The sequence below is a fragment of the Lissotriton helveticus genome, chromosome 5_1 (assembly GCF_964261635.1).
Source record: "Lissotriton helveticus chromosome 5_1, aLisHel1.1, whole genome shotgun sequence".
Classification (NCBI taxonomy): Eukaryota; Metazoa; Chordata; class Amphibia; order Caudata; family Salamandridae; genus Lissotriton; species Lissotriton helveticus.
Window position 1 is genome coordinate 1,371,049,864 of NC_136065.1, and position 20,686 is coordinate 1,371,070,549.

A 20,686-nucleotide genomic window follows, 5' to 3' on the forward strand; every position below is an offset into this window, starting at 1 on the left:
TGAACACTTGAGAGGAGATGAGGAGTTCTCTTTGAGTTGATGTCCTGGCAGGTGGTTCCCCTTGTTTCTTCTGTACCGAGGTCCTGATATTCCTGGGTTACTGATACCCCCTTCTGCTGTCCGTCCCTCAGGTAGATGGAAAGAAAAGAACAAAAACAGGACGGTGAGACTCTTGTTCTCGACAAAGATATTGATCATTTGATGGAAAAGTATCTGTCACCACACCACAGCGTGCCAGAGAGGGCCGATGCCTATTACTGGGGCCAAGTGCTTAAGGACAACCAAAATAATGCAACTGAAACACAAATGCCCGGGATTTCTTGTCCTCGTTTCCTAGACTACCCTTAATGTCTACCATGCTGCATGTAGATAGTCAAGACGGCGGGCGCTCCTGACCTATACTTGGTCATTGCTGAGCAATGTTGTCACCATTAATGGGTCAATATATTTACTAGACTCGCCCGTACCCCAGAATACTTAGAGGTTGGCTTTTAAGCTAAACGACCCACTCGGTGTAGGGAAATCAGACTGAGCCACTCAGGGGTTAGGGAGAGAGAGAGAGAAACACCGGAGGCGAATATCAGCCCAATATGCCGGTACATGTAAAAAGAAGATGGAGAAATCAAAGGAAAAACTCCGGTGCATTACGACCGGCACCCTTTCGTTTCCACCCCCACCCCCCCACCCCACACCTTTATTGTGCCCGTGCCACACTCCCCGCTCTTTCAAGATGCTCTTCCCTTTCAACTTGGTACCCTCGCCCAGCCCGGTTCACTCACCGTCCTGGCCACAACTCTCCTGAGCTGTGGTGGCGTCGCACCTCCTGGGGGAGAGGGGGGTCTACCAATTCTCGCACCACCCCTCTCCTTCGTCCTGGTTCAGGCGGTCGTCGACGTCCCATTTCCCTGGCGTCTCCAGTCCTCCGTCTTCTCTGTTTCGGCGTCCTGGGCTTCCCCTTGCCCTGGCTACACCTTTCTGCCTCATCCTCGCTCTCTCAACCATCTTCCATAACTGCCTTTTCTATACCTTCCGGCGTCCCTGATTGGTCCTCCTCCGTGGAGCCACCTTCTTCTTCCTGCATGGGAGAGGTCGGGAACAGCGGCTTAACCCTTGCTGTCCCCTGGCATTCCTTGTCCGTGATTCCTCCGTTTTCCTGGAAAGGTAATAGGGTTTCAGGGCATTACTCTCGGGTTCCGAGTCGTCACACCTCCATAGAAATGTTCTCAGTTTGAAACTGGTTCAAAAATGAAATATTTAAAAAGCTGTACTGTTGTAACATCTCTCATTTTACCATTCACATCAGTGCTAGATGCTGTGGAACCGCATGACCTCTTTGTGAGGTACCTGTTTGTAAGAATGGCAATGCTTGACTTCCTTCTTGAATACATATTTCACCAAGGCGTGCAAGGGAAGAGAGTGTCTATTTGATGAGCTATCCCCTTTTATTAGTAGTTTTCAGATCAGTGACATCGGGCCAATGAAAGAGAGAAAAGGAAAGGGGTTAGTGTAAGACAGAACAGAGAGAGAAAAGGATAAAGGGGAGAGGTAGATGGGAAAAAGTCAGGGTGAGTCAGAGAACAAATTGGTGTGATTCAGAGATTGTACATAAAGCCATAATATCAACACTTAAAATTCTGATTTAGTTGAAATCAAAATTACCAAAGTAATCTCTGAACATTGAAATGTAATGATTCCGCTTCCATCAAGGATTGGGTACAACAGAGTGGAGACATGACTGGAAATGCCGGTGCTGGGCTTGAAGTAACGAATTCCAAGCTTCTAGCAGACCCCCATTGTGATCGTGATCATCTCAGTTAATATAAGCTGCATTTATTCAGTTGTGTTGTCAGTGTTGTGTGTTCTGACGGATAACTCCATGTAAAGCCACAGATTGTCAAATCTGTGTAATCTAAGATATCTCGGATCCTCTGTTGGTTGTTAGATAGCTCTACACCCTGGAGCAATGGTGGGAAAATAGCTCTTCTGTTTCAGGCGAAGGCATGTTTATTCTGTTACTTGAATCGTAGTTTTGCAGTTCTGAGTCTATTAAGGGGTTACCTTGCTGTTTGAATCCATAGTCTCTTTCTCTGAGTAACCTAAAATATAGCCCTGTTGACTAAAATATCAGATTGTCAGGCATGTGCAGTCTGAGCGTTTTGCTACATTTGATCTGAACCTGTGAGATCTGGCTCACGTCAGGGCTGACCATGTAGTTAATATATGAGCTTTACTACCCGAAGAGAACATACCGATTCTGTGAAGTCCGAGTGATTAGCCAACCGTCTAATGCCTTCCATTTTGACATCCAAAATATCAGTCTGCTGTATTAGATTTACATTTCTGTTCCACTTAAAGGACAGCTTTCTGTGTGAGGCTTGGGGAAGCTGATGTATAATTAAGTGGTTTGAAACTTAACGTGTAAAATGTGTGTGAAATGAGGTGTAGCTTTACTAGGTAATGCTAATGCCTGCAAGATCTGTATAACCTGAGCGATCGATGTTCTTCTCTGGGAGACATCAACGTTTGAGTGCTGTCTCCCGGGGGATAAAGCTCTGTAGTGTGTTCCAGATTATGTGTGTCTGAATTGCATGTGGAATCGTTCTGCTGTCGTTTATATTGCTTGTTGTCATATTCTATCAATTAACTTTTTTTTGCTAGTGTATCGAGGGGTAAAGTTGCCTTCATAGTTGAGTTATGAACAATACAATTTCTTCAGAACCCCTTCATGCTCGATCAACCCCTCCCCCGTATTGAAAAATCGTCGTTTTGCTTTTGCACCTGCTTCAGTAAGAATGTGCCCTGCCTGTATTGCTGCTGTTAAGAACCTCTACTGCCGGTGAGTAGCTCAGAATTGTAACAGTTGCAGGTAGCCAGGGAGGGCCTTGTGCTTACCAATATTATAAAGGTGACTTCTGAAGGAAATGGGGCAAAATGCTCCGCTAAATTATTGCAGTGTCCCTTGCTCGTTTCTCTTGTCTAGCTCCCTCAGTGTTGACCGGGGCTTTTCTTCAGATATAATCAAACAGCTTGAATCGGAATTCCTAGTCCCGGGTCTTCGGCTGTTTAAGGAGCCGTTTGCATACCTTTAAAGACCTCTGATTTGTACCTGAAGGCACTCGCCTCTCTCACCTTCCCCGTGATAAGAGAAGTCATGTGTGCTGATGGACGGATTACCTACTTACCCAAGCGTCTAGAGTTTCTCATGTCATTCCAGCTTGCAGACAGTTCCCACTTAAAGTTCATTTTGTTCATCTTTTTACACGCGAAACGCACGATTGAGTTGAAGTGTGCCATCAGAAGTGTTGAAAGATGTCTACTCAAGGAAAGTCTCTTTGTGGCATTCCTTTCGTTTTAGTGGTTGACACTCCCAACCTACACCCGTGCTGTTTTCAGCCTTTCCACAGGTGAAGAGAAAGCAGCCAGAAGGCATTTTAGGATTTGCGTCATCCTGCGTGTGAAGAGTGGAAGATGCTTCTGCAAGACTAACTTTCAACCATTCGGTGTTCACTTTGAGAGCTAGATTTTATTTTGATACCCACTGTTAAATATGTTAAGTGTTTTAGGAAGAAGGCCGTCTGCTGTTTGATCAGATGAAACTTCAACCGTTTTAATTCATGCAGTTTATGCTCCAAGGTGATAAGTGCATATTGGACTTTGACCCACAACTTTGGAAGAGCTTTCAATTGTCTCTTTGTGTGGCCAACGTTTTATAATGTTCGTATGACCGCATCTGCAGGCTTTTAATGGTATCCCGTCTTTTGACTCAATGTATAGCTCCTTCTTTTGATTCGTCTGATGTGCCTCGTTGTTGACACTTTGTATAATCACCTTTGCAGGCAATTCATATGACACCTGTTTATTCCTCCAATGAGTCTTCTAAAGATCAGCCTCTATTGGCAGTTTGTATGACACCCCCGCCCAAAAGCTGGCTTTTAATTTGTCTTTCTCGGTGGGCACTTTGTAGGGCGCCTTCTGTTTACTCCCATGATGATGTTCGTCTGTGTGTTGCCAATTTGTATGACCCTCTCTGTTGGCAGTCCTTATGACTCCCTGTATGGGTTATTATGACCGGTGGTGCGTCTGTTGATGCCGTGTATCACTCTCTGTTGGCATGTTAGAAGGGCCCCCCCTGTTCACACATTTTGAATGAGCCCCTCTCTTTGCTCATCAGTGACCTCCCTTAGTTGGCTTTTCTCAGGGACCTCTCTTTTGGCTATTCATGTGAACTTCTGCAAATTCTTCACGTTAGCCTTTCTCTTGGTTGCTTGTTTGGAAAGCCCCAACAAGACACATTAGCATTTAATGCATCCGAAACTGTTATTTCCAATGTCAAAGATATACGAGATACCCAAAACCACAATAATGCAAGCGTTTGCTTAGCCCGTAGCACCACTGACCCTTAAGGAGATTAAAACAACTCCACTTGAACAATTATTATCTCCTATCACGTGCCCAGTCATAGTATAGAAAATCCAAAATAGTAAAATTTGGGAAATCTACATTATTGGCCAGATTACTTACTGGTAAAGAATCAAGCTCTTTCTCGTCCAAGTCCTCCAACCCTTTTACCTTCCCGTTGGGTGGAGGCCATAGCATGCACCCCATAAACTTCCTTGGACCTAGCCCTGAAGAGTAAAGCTATTGACATATGGAAGTAAGTGTTACTGGAAGTCATTCAGCCGCCTGGAGACATCATGAGGAGAATGTCCTGAAAAGAGATCATCCTAAACTGTATGTCCTGTATGAAGAAGTTCAATCCCTTTAGGTTGATTGTTGGACAAAAGAACCATCCAGCTTTGGGACCAGATACAAAAGTTGAAAACAGTCCTAAGGCATTGAGCCATTGCTTCTTTCTCTAAAAGCTTAAAGTTTCCCTATTGAAAGCTTATTTCTTGAGGGGCTGAATAGGCCATGATGTCATCCTCACCCCTGTATCCTGAAAAATGGATGACGAATTGAGGATATAGTCATCTAAGACCACTGCCAACTCCTAGTCAGAAGTAGAACCCTCCCGTCCTTTTAAAAAGGCTAACAGACGAACCCCTACAGGGAGGGACTTCAATTGAAGTTACGGGAGAGTCCCTATTAGATAGTCAGGAAGGCTTCTTGGGTGGAAAGGAGGAACAGCCTCTGTACATTTGCCATGATCCATGCCATGACCTTTGAAACCACAGCAGATGTTGGAGTGTGGCTTTGAATGACGAGATTGAGTCTCGGGTCAGAAACATTTCTGACCTGGGAAAGGAAGTTTTAAAAGGAAAGACACTTGCGCTGCATCCCCGTTCCATGAATGCATCCAGTACTGGCATCTTTCTGATACTGCCGAGGCCCTCATCAAAGCTGTTGAAGCAGTCATCAAAGCCACTACCTTCAGACCATCAGCCACCACATATGAAACCACCTGTATCTGCTTCTCATCATCTCAAGCAGTCAACCGCTATCTTCTCCATCATTGATAGCTGGATGATAACATGATAGTCCTTCAATAAATACTGCGCCATGTGTACTGCATAAACTTCAGGTCTTAATTCAACATTGATGCATGAGGAGCTCATTTTAGGGCAATTTCCCACTTCTCATCTACAGAATCAATGGAAACGGCATCCTCCTTAGTGGTTCTGGCATTCTGCACAAGTTTGGGGAGAAGAGAATCCACTTTTAAGGTCTCATAAAACTCTTCTACCAAATCGTACAAAGGGTATAACTTTTGCAAAAATGTGGGTGCCACCATTTTTTCCGGTTGAGCCCATTTCAGTAAGATAAACTCTTTGATACTAGCTAAGAGAAGTTGACCTTGAACCATAGTAGGTCTCTCCAGAAGTAGATTACTCGGGACATCTGCAAAACTAGATGAATCTTAATTTGTGAGACATTGCCAGGCACAAATTATTCTAGATATATTTTCCTAGTAATTCACAATCTGGTACACCTAATAAACTGAATCAACCTCCTCCACTGAAGCAGGGTCAGTACCTTCCAGACGAAGCATTTGGGTGAAGATGAAGCAGGGAACCTAATATCTAGGGCAGGTTCTGTAGCTTCAATAATTGCTTTCAGCTGCTTTTCTGTAATCGGAGGAAAAGCTCTAAGGTGAAGGCCCAGACCTGGAGCAGTAGATGCGGGGCCACTTAATGGAGAAGGAGAATCAAGAAACATAGCACTCCCTGCAATGCTTTCTTGATTTCTTCTTATGGAAGAGTGACCTCCTCTTCTTAAGAGTCCTTGAAGAGAAAGAAGCAAGTTGAGATCTTGAGGAGCTATTCTCCTTCATGTCTTACAAAGTCATTGCAGCAGTGTTGGAGGTCACAAGCTGGTGCCACAACTCGCCCACACAGTGAGAAGAGGAATTCTAGTGTGACAAATGGAAGAGATTAGAAGCTCAGTAGCCTCATATTGCCAGCACTGAAGTATACAAAAAGCGATAGATGGAGTGCTTGAATTAATCTCAATCAGTGTAAATTACACAAGGCCACATCCCAGTCCATCGCTATTTTGCACACCATACCACCTCAGTTTGGGACTTGCAAATCAGTCTTAACCCTACTCCAATATGAACAGCCGAGCCTGAACTGCCAAGCCAGGTCATCTCTCAACAGGAACACAAGCAACCCAATACTGGTTTCACCCTGATTGAAGCTCATCAGTTGGGCGCAGCTTGGTTCCAGCAGCACAGTGAGCATGGTACCCACGTTTGGGCATACCCATTACACTTTGGATGTTGTACAGGGGTATGAAAAAAGTGATGGAAGGAATGCTTGAATTAATCTCAGCCATTTGTAATTAGTCACGCTGCATCCCAGTACATTGTTATTTTGCCCACCATGTCACCCCAGTTTAGGACCCAGACATAAACAAATCAGTTTTGACCGTGCTCCAGTACAGACAGTTCAGCCCAAACTGGTGCAGCTTGATTCCAGTAGCACAGTATATATGAGTTCCATGTCTGGTACACTGACTCTTTTGTACTTTCCTTCCACATGCTCTAAACCCCTCATGCTCAATCTACAGTTACCTATGTAGCACAAAACACACACTACGAGGATCCTGAGATGACAATGTAAGACAAAATACAGAGCTCCCTTCACAAAGAGGACAGCATAAGATACAGCACCAAGTAAGTGCTACATGACACTTCAACCATGACAAACTCTTTTATTAGTAATTACACTATGACCTCAACCAGCAACTTACTTGAGCCTATTACTCCAGTCACCAACAGCAGACTCGGTATTTTAGACAAGCATTTGCAATACATTCGGTCTCGTTAGAGCTATTGGCATTGCAAATGACAATGTTTTTTAGTTATGGTGTCTGAAAGCATGCCTTTTACCCCCTGGCAACACCCTCCTGTAACCTGAAAGCTGCTCCTATGTGGGGTCGGGTTAGGAGAGCGCTATCACAGGTGCTGTCCTTAATGAAGAAGTGCAAAAAATTTGGGAAGATACCCCTATATTTGAATACAGGGACGGGGGTAAGTAAGGAAACAAATAAAGTGTCCTGGGGTGTCGTAATGGAGATACCTTTTCGGTCTGGGAGAAAGGACTACTGCTAATTCTATCAATCCTTTATGCACTGTTGTTCAATTGCTAGAGTGTACATATTATATAAGGACAACAAGGCATTAGGGCAAGTGTTACTAATTATGGAGCTTAGAGTTCAGATTAATTTAAAAAAATAATAATGTTTATTCAATTCCTCCCTTAGGGTTACACTCTAAATATAAAATCATTGGTTAAAAACATAATATGACATCATCACAATATACAAGATATTAAAATAACAATCAAAAAAGACAGTCGACGCGGCGTTTCGGTGCTTGTTAATCTTATCACCTTCATCAGGACTAAGACATATAACGATGTGAAATCTAAAAATAAAAACAATATTTTAGATGCCTATATAGTAACACAATTCATTTTCTACTGTCATTTATCCCTTACTATTTCTGCCTTGGAGTTCCAAACATTATTTTTCTACAGTGCTAGTATGTGTTTGGTCTCCCCTTTCTCCCGGCTAACTATTTGTATGTTTTTACTTTGTTTGTCCATCTTGCCATGACTAGTTTTACGTGAAGATGTCAACTAGTACCTCTTAATGAGTTTCAGATATCATATTTACTATAGAGCAATGGTCCTGAAGTTGTTAATACCTTATACAAAAAGTTTGTTTGAAGTGGTTTTCACAATTCCACCGTCTCATTTCTTTTGGGGATTGGATTTATCAATTTCTCAGATCCACCGTTTGATTTCTTATGACTCGTTATCTCTTGAGCCTTATAAAGATGAAAATCTCAATTAGGTCACAGTTGTCATGTGTTAGAACTACGTTCCTCTTTTCTTTAAATTGATTACCTTGGAAATGGGTTTATTCGGTCACTTGGGTACGTTGGAACCACCGTAAAGCATTTTGGATCCGTGTACAGAGGTATACGGTGCTCTTTTTCAATGAGAGTCACTAATGGAATACATAAGAATATAAATGTAGTGCCCGTTTTAAGTGTTTTATTATAATTTTCAAATTCGTTTACCTCAATGTCGCCTTTACTCACCCCCTATTCTTTGCAGGGTCGATTGTAAAATACAAATAATTTTAGTGGAAAAACTGCATCTCCTAGAAAGAAAATACAGATATGCCATCAGAATTTTCATTACTAATTTTCGGTCTCTCGTTAGGTTTATATCATTATGTTACCATCTTAGCATGGACTCTAAATAACTAAAGAAAAATACTCTATAAGGACATAATACCATCAACACTTAATTAGATTAATTCCAAAAGTCATTTTTTCCACCTGAGGACATATATAGAACTAATTCCGGGTCATATAGGGTAGCGTCAGTATATAAACAAGGCAAGAAACAAGGATAGTATTACGGAATCGGAAACCCGGGACGTTGGAACAGGGAGTCCGGAACGCAACTAAAAGGTATGATTAAACTGCGAGCCCCCGCATTATACCTCCATAGAGTTTGCCACTTATACTTAAAGCTTAGCGATGCTCTAATGATATTTAAAAGCTGTAAAGTCTCTTCGTTTTTTTCGAACTTAGTTGTTTTTTTCGAACGTAGTCATTTTTTTCGAACTTAGTCGTTTCTTTTCGAACTTAGACCCTATCTAAAATAGAGATTTACAAGATAACAACTTTGCCTGCATGATAACGGCAACTGCACTTAAATTCGCAAACTGTGATGGCCAAACATTTAGTTATATTAAATGGGCACGCTAAAACTATAATTCGATGACGAGATAAACCTAAAGTCGTCCTCCTTTGGTACAGATAAAGGTCCTTTTTGCTAAGATGGTAACATAATGATATAAACCTAACGAGAGACCGAAAATTAGTATTGAAAATTCTGATGGCATATCTGTATTTTCTTTCTAGGAGATGCAGTTTTTCTACTAAAATTATTTGTATTTTACAATCGACCCTGCAAAGAATAGGGGGTGAGTAAAGGCGACATTGAGGTAAACGAATTTGAAAATTATAATAAAACACTTAAAACGGGCACTACATTTATATTCTTATGTATTCCATCAGTGACTCTCATTGAAAAAGAGCACCGTATACCTCTGTACACGGATCCAAAATACTTTACGGTGGTTCCAACGTACTCAAGTGACCGAATAAACCCATTTCCAAGGTAATCAATTTAAAGAAAAGAGGAACGTAGTTCTAACACATGACAACTGTGACCTAATTGAGATTTTCATCTTTATAAGGCTCAAGAGATAACGAGTCATAAGAAATCAAACGGCGGATCTGAGAAATTGATAAATCCAATCCCCAAAAGAAATGAGACGGTGGAATTGAGGAAACCAATTCCAATGAACTTTTTGTATAAGGTATTAACAACTTCAGGACCATTGCTCTATAGTAAATATGATATCTGAAACTCATTAAGAGGTACTAGTTGACATCTTCACGTAAAACTAGTCATGGCAAGATGGACAAACAAAGTAAAAACTTACAAATAGTTAGCTGGGAGAAAGGGGAAACCAAACACATACTAGCACTGTAGACAAATAATGTTTGGAACTCCAAGGCAGAAATACTAAGGGATAAATGTCAGTAGAAAATGAATTGTGTTACTATATAGGCATCTAAAATATTGTTTTTATTTTTAAATTTCACGTCGTTATATGTCTTTGTCCTGATGAAGGTGATAAGATTAACAAGCACCGAAACACCGCGTCGACTGTCTTTTTTGATAGTTATTTTAATATCTTGTATATTGTGATGATGTTATATTATGTTTTAACCAATGATTTTATATTTAGAGTGTAACCCTAAGGGAGGAATTGAATAAACATTATTCTTTTTTAAATGAATCTGAACTCTAAGCTCCATAATTAGTAACACTTGCCCTAATGCCTTGTTGTCTTTATATAATATGTACACTCTAGCAATTGAACAATAGTGCATAAAGGATTGATAGAATTAGCAGTAGTCCTTTCTCCCAGACCAAAAAGGTATCTCCATTACGACACCCCAGGGCTCTTTATTTGTTTCCTTATTGAAGAAGTCACAGAGTGGCAGGAACTTTATCTGTGCAGATTGCGCTCTGAAAAGGCTCCACAAGCACAGGAAAGAGGAAAGGGCTGCAATATTAAAAAATACAGTTTGGCGAGCTGCGCCAAAGAAAAGAAAGGCGCGTGGCCACCATTATTTAAGATATTGTGTGGCGTGCCGCTTAAAAATAAAAGAAAGACGCGCTGCTGCCATTGTTTAAAATTGAGTGTGGCATGCTGCTCTGCTTAAACAGGAAAAAATGAAGCATATCGTTTTACGCTGTGCAGTAAGAAGAGGCTAATGCAGCGCCGATGGGAGGTGATGTGTGGGGATGGCACTGGTGTAAGTGATGGCAGCAATGATGGGAGGGAGGTAGGGGGTGTGAGTGAGGAGGCAATAGATGGCCAGAGCTGGCCAACCAAAAGAAACAGACAAGCTGCAAGGGACGGCACTGGGGAGATTAAGTGACAGCAGCAATGACGGGAGGGAGGGACGGGGTGGGAGTGAGCAGGCAACAGATGACCAACCAAAAGAATCAATCGGTGATGTCCGCTGGGAGGGAACCAAGCACCCAAAGGTGAGACAGATGGACACTACTGACCAACCAAACTAAAGGAATTTTTAAAGGTAGGCCAACCAACCAACCAAAAGTGCTTGTCGTGTTGGAAGCCCATATACTGACTACAGCATACCTTGCAGAGCAGCGCATACGCTGCCCAGGATTGACCAAACAATTGCATGTACGTCAATTGCAATACATGTATACAAATAAAGTCAAAACCCAAAGACTTCTGGATACTTAGAGTACTATAGGTAAAGACAAAACCTACAAAAGCTGTAACAAAAATACAACCAACCTTATTAAAAATAGCATTCAAACCTCTAACACATGACACGCTAAAATGAATGGTGCACAGTTGCAGATCGGTTGCAGAATACAAGACTGACATTAAAGGCTTTGTGATTCTCAGTACGTGAGACATACCAATCTAGAATACTGTGCTAAAACAGCCACTCCCATCCTTTAGTTGACCTCATGCTATCTCAAGGATATTCTATTATTCGAATGGAAGGAGAGAATAAAGAGAACTATTTACTCCTACAGTAGCCTTGAAGTGATCCATGATAAAACACCATGAAGAAGCCTGATATTCATAATTAACTGTTGAATGTTTTGTGATGTAAAGGACATTAGCTCTTTGCCTGTACATGTTGTGTATAATTTTGCATATTAAATATGTTTGCATCTGTTGAAAGTACTCTGACGTTGACGGGTATGTGGGCCACTCTGTATAAAACCTCACATGAATGAAGAGTAAGCAAGCATTGGCAAAGACAATATGTCTGATGTTCACACTCAAGTACTGAAAAGAGTGCTGCAGAGTAAAACGATTAAAATAGGATTTTTGTGTACACGATATGCGATGACAGAGTGTACTTTTTAGATCTAAAATAGCTCCTCATGCATTCCAGTGGAGGTGTAAGGATACAACTGTAGCCAATAGAACAAAGGTGCAACCAAAATATATTTGTCAATTGATCCATGATGTGATTGACAATGCCTCAAGCAAGCAAATCGCTGAAAATTCTTGAGATATAGAAGTCAATGGCTGAAGGAAACTGAACCAAAGCTGCTTTGAGTATGTCTAGAATTAATAGTTTGACATTACAAATAAGACATGAAGAGTACCACTCTGTTGGCCCCTGCGTGAGTGCCTTATGACCACCCCCTTCTTTGTCAAATGTCTTTTATTGCCTTTACCTATGACTCTCCCCCCGCTCCTGATGGATCCTTATATGATCAGGTCTTGTGCAAAATATGTTGTGTTCACCTGAGATTCCACCACCCATAACGTGATCTACCTTTTGCCCTTTCATCACAGAACAATCTGTAAATGCCTACAGTGGGATAAAGGAGCCTACGGAGGCCCTTGTGGGCCAGATGTACGTACGACCAGCAATATTGCGCCTCGCAAATTGCAGCTCATTTGCGAGTCACAATTTGCGAGGTGCAATTTTCCTTGTACAACAGTGTGTTTAACACTGTTTGTGAGTCTCAATGGGGTCGCAAATTGTGAGGCTCAATAATATTAATGAGCCTCTCGCAGTTTGCGAGCCCACTGGGAATGACAGGCCCTCCCAGGTATGGTGGCCTGCCAGGCTTAGCAGACCACCATGTCTGGGACTGCTTTTAAAAAAAGCATTTTTTTTTTTAAAATGCAGCCCGTTTTTCTTAAAGTCAAATGGGCTGCATTTTTTTTTAAAAATGAAACGTTTTTGTTTCATTCTTTAAGGGCAGGTAGTGGTCCCTGGAACCACTGCCTGCCCTTAAAAAATATTTTTAGAGGCAGTCACAAAGTGGAAGTAGTCTCCTGGGGACCCCTTCCAAATTGCAACTGCGTTACCACCCTCTTGAAGAGGGTTGTAATTTGCAAATGTTTTGCGACCGCAATTGCGGGCACAAAACATTCATATATTGATTTGCGGACGCAATTAGGAAGGGAACGCCCCTTCCTAATTACGACTCGCAATTCCTAAATAGCGAGTCGCAAATAAATTGTGATTTGCTATTTAGGAATTGTGCATGGCTCTGGCGCATTTTGCATGTGCAAACAGGTCGCAAACTCATTTGAAATTTAGGGTCGTACAGCTGGCCCCTAGTGTTTTGACTCTGAATAAAGCGTCAGCAAAAAACAATCAATACCTAACCACTGCTTTTTCAAGCACAATTTATTTACTAAACAGTTTTTTTAGACATATGCCCCTTTATATGTAAAAACATACATGTGATTTACAAAAAGCAATGTTAAAATGAATCGTGTTCTTTTCACATTTCTTTGTGTTGTTACATTTCATAGAGTTGTGACATCACTCCTTTTGTTGTCACTCCACGTGGCAGTATTGCATATTCCCTGTGCTAATTTGACCTCCCAATGTTTTTGGGGACTTGTGAGCTACAGAAAAATACATACAAACATACTGTATGTGACGTTGGGCGTGTTCTGACTTTCTTCCTAAGCCTAGCCACTTTCTTTCTATAGTTAGACATCATGTCCGTTACTGAAACTGTTGGTACTTCTTCTTTCCCTAGAATTGCTGCACACGGTGTGTGTGCCCGGACGTAACCCAGAGTGATAGTAACTGCACTTGTTGTCTGACTTTTGACATCACTGCCTACCAAATTAGTACATTAATTGTTTGTCCTTAATCACGCACCTCCTTAGCATTACCATTTGTTGTGTAACCTGTGAAACGCTGCTTGCAGTACTTACGCACTTCCTGTGTGACCAAGAGAATTGCCGTATGGACCCTAACCAGGTTGCATTTTCACATGTGAGTTCTTGAGTATAATGTGCACTAGCTGCAAGCTAAGGATCTTATATCTGCCTTTTTGTCCACAGATATTGATGAATGTGTTGAAGGAACAGATAATTGTCACATCGATGCCATCTGTCAGAACACAGCGAAGTCCTTCAAATGCATCTGTAAGTCTGGCTACTCAGGAGACGGCAGACACTGCAAAGGTAAAGACCGCCTTCGCCTGCGATTCTGGGACGCCCAGGAGCTTCCACACCCAGACAACTCTCCCCGCAGGTACCGAACTGCAGTAACAGATCTCCCTCTACTGCAATTCTATGCCCAGCCAACTCTCCCCACAGGTATTGGACTTCAGCAACTCCCTTCATGCAATTCTATGCCCATCCAACTCTGCCAGTAGCTACCAAACTGCTGCAACAGACCTCCTTCTACTGAAATTCTATATACAGGCAACTTTCCATATAGGTACCTAGCCGTTATAGCAGATCTCCCTTTGCGCCCTACAATGTCCGGCTAACTCCTCAAGCAGGTACCGACCTGCTGAATAGATTGGCTTCTACTGCAATGATAAGTACTGCTAACTTTCCTCACAGGTCCCATCACAAAGGAGAAGCTGGTTTGGCGCACTCTCACTAAATACTTTCTCGACACAGTAGGTGACCTATTCCCGGGGGACACGTATACCCTGGAACGGAGTACGTCCGTTTTCGCGAGGCCCCATACATGGATTGATTTATACTAACTAGACTGCGGTGGGCTTTGGGAGCAAAGGTCTCGGAATTTCCACTGGAACCGGACAGTTTTCCTCCACTAAAACTACTAAATTTCTAACTCTGGAGGGGAGCACCTCATATCTAAACTGTACAAGGCCAGTATGGCTCTTGTCCCCAGTAGAGACACCAAGATTCGAGAAGCATGGGAACGGGATTTTGGGCACCCGCTGCTAAACCCACAGTGGGAATACTGCTGCACTCAAACAAGAAAGGTATCCCTCAATAATAGACATAAACTAATCCATTTACATTTTTTATGGAGGACATATGTGACTCCGACAAAAATGCACAGAATTGACCCGTCTCGCACTCATGAATGACCCAAATGTCATGCACAAAACGCAGATTTTGCCCATATGACCTTGAATTGCGACAGGATTGGCTTTTTCTGGAGGGACATTTTCACAACACTATCATAAATGGTGCAATTCACCATTGAACCTCAACCAGGGGTGGCATTGTTGGGCTATGTGCGCGACGTCTCCAAGCCTGTAAGTAGATTTGTAGCTATTGCCCTGCTGTTGGCAAAAAGGGAGATAGCGATTCACTGGGGCAGCAGATTCACTCCCACACAGAAAGCTTGGCTAAACAGTTTGATCCACTGTAATACAAACTCTGAGTTATATGTGATCCAGCGCTCCTATTGAAAAACTGTCTCAAAAACGCTACCTATCACCTCAATACTCACCATTAATCATGAAACTCATATAAAGGCCCATACTACCAATGCGACAAATTCTGAGTGACCGAATCAGGTGGTATGATTAACTAAACTACTCACATATTATTTACAAAATTATATACAACTGCAGTTCATCTATTTTTACCATGGTTTAAACATTTATTATTTTAATAATCAGACCACCAAGGCGATTGGATCAATTGATGGTAACTAGATCATGAATAAACAAGACCAGCTTGTCATTTCAAATCTAATTTTATTAACTTTATTTTTCATAAAGAAAAAGCATTTTCGTTTTAAAATCTTTATTTTATAAGCAATTAAGAAAGCAGCATTTTAATAAGGATTTGAATGAATAAACTGACACTTTCAAAGCAAACATGAAATATTAGTAGGATAACAGTTTCCATTCCCTAAATCTATTTCCCTGGCTATTTCTCACTTCACCTAGAAAGGAAAAATCAATTAAAGTCTGCTGTCCTTACGTGCGCCAAAAGTCCAACAGCATGACACGTCATTCAGGAATCGGAAAGAAGAGAGAGTTTTTTCCCTGCTCCAAGTGTCAGGTTTTATACCTTTTCTACTAACTAAACTTTCTACATTTTACATTCTTTAAAGAAAATCCGAGCTTTTCATTGGCTGTCCTGTGTCAGTCCACAATTAGGTCATCTCCGATTCTTGACCAAGTCCAGGCTTCACATAAGCCCTATTGTCTCTCACTTCCACATCTTTCAGCTTCCTCAAGAAAGTTACTTTTCCTCGAGTTTCAAACATTTACTTCCTAGCCTTGGCAGACACTTTAAGTTTCTGTCCTTGAGCCTTTTCTCCATGCGCACGTTCAACACAGCCAGAAGACTGCTTTTTCAATTTATGATGATAATGCAGTAAAAATCTTCACAGCTACGCATGTGCGAAGGCTTCACTCTGGACAAGCTTTTGCGTTTGCAGCTCTGTCAGCCATGTTTTCTGAACCACCTTTAGGCCTCACTTTGGAAACTATTATTAAACAAACACAAGACATCAATTAATTAAAGAATTGAAACCCATTCTGTTACCCACCCCGTTTAATAAATAATCCTGTTAATTATGTTACCTAGCGAAGCACATTCAAGCAGCATTATATTTACTTCTCCTTTAGGATCTGCACGAACTCCTTGAGCTTTTGCCACAGAAAAGACATAACATAAGCACACAAAATAAGCACATGCCATTAGTTAAACAGCCACATTTAATACTGACAAAGACAATAGACTATGTTAGTTTATTATTTTTTCTTTGCATTTGCAACATAAAGCACATTAGTTTATCCCGCGTGTATCAATGAATGTATTCTTTTAACTAAGTTGATTAGTAATTTCACCACAAGCTTATTAATTTAATTATGGTTATGGGAGATTAACTTCACAAGTTTGAATAAAATTTTGTTCGTCACCTTGCTTCATCAACTCCCTCATCTGGTGATTTCTAAATCACCAAATAATACCCAAAATTTATAAATTTTCAACCCTTGAACATGTTTTGGACTTTCTTAATATTAGTATTTCTAAACTTTAGATTCATCTGTTTTTCTGCATTTTTCATATTGAGTTCTCCGAAACTCTTCTAATTCTATTTCTTTTTCTTTCTCCTTTCTAAGTTTGCAAATTCTTTTCTTTTCTATTACATATTTTCTTCTCTTGTGTATCATGCAACTAATTTTTAACAAAAGTATCACTATAACTATGACTGTTAAAGGAAAAACTATTTTACCTATAATTGAACTACCAATTTCTTGAAACCAATGTTTAATTGCTGTAAATCGTTTTCTAAAACGTTCTGAAAAACTTTCGCCTTCTAAAGGTTCAACTTCATGATGTAATTCAGTGATATTCTTAATATACATTTCTATATTCTGACTTTTGTCAGGTATGTAAGTACAACAATGTTGAACATGAAAAATTCCACAGACTCCACCCTCTTTTGCAAGCAAAATGTCAAGAGCAAGACGATTTTGCATCACCATAGTTCTCATGGCAATAAGCTCTGTATTCACTAATTGAAATCCACCTACAGTATCAGTTGACAATCTATCAACAATTGTAGACATTTTTCTGATTTTGTTTGCATTCAGGGTTATTCCTACCATAGGTATTAATGCACCAAATATGTCTCCCATTATTTCTGAAAAGCTTTCCCTTCTAAATCTATTCAGGTGATTGCTAATTTCAAATTAACCTTTTGCATTTCTATCTACATGAAAAGTTTTGGGAAAAACTAAACCTACATAACATGTCCCATACCAGTGGTCTGGGAGATTGTAATAAGCTTTATTTCCACAAACAAAATAAATTCCATGAAAAATTGGATCTTTGCCTCCTTTAAATCCCCAACCCCCTATAATACGATAAGTGTCTTCACATTGACTTGCACCAACAAAATAATTATCAAACAAAGTATTGTCTCTTCTTATACAGAATTTTCCGCTAACAGGTTTATCTATATGAATTGCAACATTTTCAGTTCTACCTTTGAGCTTTTCATCTTCCATCTGCCAAAATTTAGACTTACTATGTTTCACCATCTCATTTCGTTTATAAATTGCCCTTCTCTCTTCCACCATATTTAAGAATCTCTTCTCTTCTGTTCTCAATTTACATGTTAAATTATTTCTAAAAGCATACTCATAAGTGAGTTCACTAGTTACTAAGAAAAATTCCCTCATCTGTTTAGCATATTTCACTTTATTCAAGATATCTTCAACTTTTAAATTTGCAAAAATCTCATCAAAATCTGAATAATAATATTCCAAACGTCCAGTTTGATAAAACAAACTAGCTATTACACTACAAGTTAAGCGATAAGTAAGAGGAAGCATATTATACGTAACACCTTCAGACACAGAAGTAGGTCACTTTACACAAATGTAGCAATCTTTTGCATCCATCACCTTAACATATTCAGATAAAAGTCTTGAGAAGGTATTACTAGAAAAATCTCCCACAGATCTATCTTGATGAATCTCTGGTATATGTACAATAATTTTATCAGTCTTATCAACTTTATCATGATTAACCACAACTTTACTAGTCATGTTAGTTTTATACATCTCTTTATCTATTCCAAAAGGAAAAATGACAGCTAAAATTAACCAAACTAAAATTATCAAGATTACACATATTGAAGACAATTTGCAACATCTTTTGAAAATTGAGCATCTCGAATTATTATTAATATAAGGCATCTTTACTTTAAATTTAAAACTAAAAATTAAAAATAAACTAAAAATAAACAAAAAATTAAAAAATAAACTAAATATACTCCCCTCTCTTTTTCTTTTTTTTTTTAACAGAAAACTTTATTTTCTAACAGTTTTTCTTTGACCTAATGTCATACATCAATGTGTTTTCCAGCTAACACAATTTCTTCGACCTTGTGTCACCTAACACAATTTTCTTCAACCTTGTGTTTCCTAATTATCAAAATCAATCATTATCACTTGCATCATCAAAATTTCTTTGACTACTATTTACTTCTACCACCGGTGGAATTATTATGTAGGTCCACTCAGGTGATTTGTACTTCTGATTTGGCTTTATTATTCTTTTTGCTCTGCTGTTTATCACCTCTATTTTCTTTCCTGTTTGTTTTCTCTCATTTGTGTCTTCTTTCTTTTGACTTGTGATTTCATTCACCTGTTCTTTTGCTTTATTCACTAATTTAAATTTTAAGCCATCTTTTTCATTTGGCCAATTATCTCCCTTTCTTGATAATTTCTTTTTCGGTTCCGCTAAATTATACTCCACTCTCCAAGGTCTTTTCCTTGATCTGTTCACTTTTGATTCATCTCCACTTTCATCTGTTTCACTTTCTGTGTTTTCAGCTGATTCATTAGTAATCAGTTTTATTGTATCAGATTCTTCTTTAGATCCAGGTACTTCTTTACTCGGCAGTTTCACTCTGTTAGGAACATCATCCTTATAGCTGGTACTTGGAATTTCTTCTTCCTCTTCTTCCTCAATTACTTCCAATTCACCAGTTCCAGAATTTTCGTTCCTGCTTCCAGAGCTTCCAATCTGCTTTTCAATACTCTCCTGATCTTGATCTTGAATTTCTCCTTGTTCTGTTTCCTTTTCTGCCTCTTGATCTAGCAGATCTTCATCATTTTCATTTTCTTCAGAATCTTGTATCACAATTTCTTCATTTTCTTCATTCAATGCCTCATTCGCAATTGAATTTTCCAGATGTCGACTTTCTTGTCGATCTTCAGGATCTGGATTTCTTTCAGGTTCTTCTTCTGAATCTGAATCAGCTGTTGTTCCACCTTCGTCAGGATTCTCAGGTGCTGGCACACGTATGGTGTGACTAGCATGAATCCATCTCTTCAATCCCCTACACTTTACTGCATTTGTTGTGACTAGTATCACCTGTCTTGCCTTCTGCCACCTTGGTACTAGGCAGTTTCTTCTTCGATGTATTTTTGTCCTCACCCAGTCTCCTGGTAACAGATCATGAGCTTGTTCTTTCTCTTTTGTTAATTACTTCAGTTCCCACCTGATGGAACACAGAAGTCACCACATCAGATAGATTTTTGCAGTAATCCATAATGATGCTATCATTAATGCTCAACAGTTTATCAACTGGAACACATGCTTGCCTTATGACCCTACCCATTAGAATCTCGTGAGGGCTTAATCCTGTTTTTCTATCTGGATTGCTTCTCAAAGACATCAAAACAAGTGGAAGTGCATCTGCCCACTTCATTCCTGTTGCTAAGCACATTTTTGCTATTCTGTTTTTTATTGTACTATTCACTTACTCAACAACACCTGATGCTTCTGGTCTGTAAGCACAATGTAGTTTTTGCTTTATATCCAGTGCTTCACAAATCAATTTTAGCAATCTGTTTTCAAAATGTGTACCACGATCTGTCTCAACCGTCACTAGAAATCCATACCTTGGTATGATTTCCCTCAAAAGCAATTTTGCCACAGTAATTGAATCATTGCGGCGTGTTGGGAATTCTTCTACCCATCTTGAAAACAAACAGATTATCACCAAGACATATCTGAGTTTGTTGTGAGGTGGCATGTCAATGAAGTCAAGCTGTATTCTGGTAAATGGACCACCCTCCCGTCCTATTGTTCCCATGTTCACAACAGTTTTTCTATTTGGGTTGATCTGTTGACAGATAAGACACCTTTGACAAAGGGACTCTGCAATTATTCTGAATTTTGGATTGTACCATGTTTGTCTGAATAATCTAATCATTGAATTTCTACCAATATGTCCTGGACTATGGTACATGCGTGCCATGTCAGAAATCATACTCTCTGGCATTACTGGTCTGTCATCTTTGTAAACCCAAACCTCATCTTCTTCTCTTTGTCTGCACCCTGCTGTTAGCCATGTGTTTTTCTCCTCATC

At 40.0% G+C, this 20,686-nt stretch overlaps 1 protein-coding gene across 4 annotated transcripts in view; it reads left to right on the forward strand.

Annotated features, from left to right (window-relative positions):
* SCUBE3 (signal peptide, CUB domain and EGF like domain containing 3) overlaps positions 1-20,686 on the forward strand; it is a 1,212,393-nt gene that overhangs the window by 207,708 nt on the left and 983,999 nt on the right. For all 4 annotated transcript variants that reach the window (XM_078644301.1, XM_078644304.1, XM_078644302.1 and 1 more), the window contains exon 2: positions 13,912-14,034. In XM_078644301.1, the coding sequence (XP_078500427.1) occupies positions 13,912-14,034 (123 nt within the window). The remainder of the gene's footprint in view (positions 1-13,911; positions 14,035-20,686) is intronic.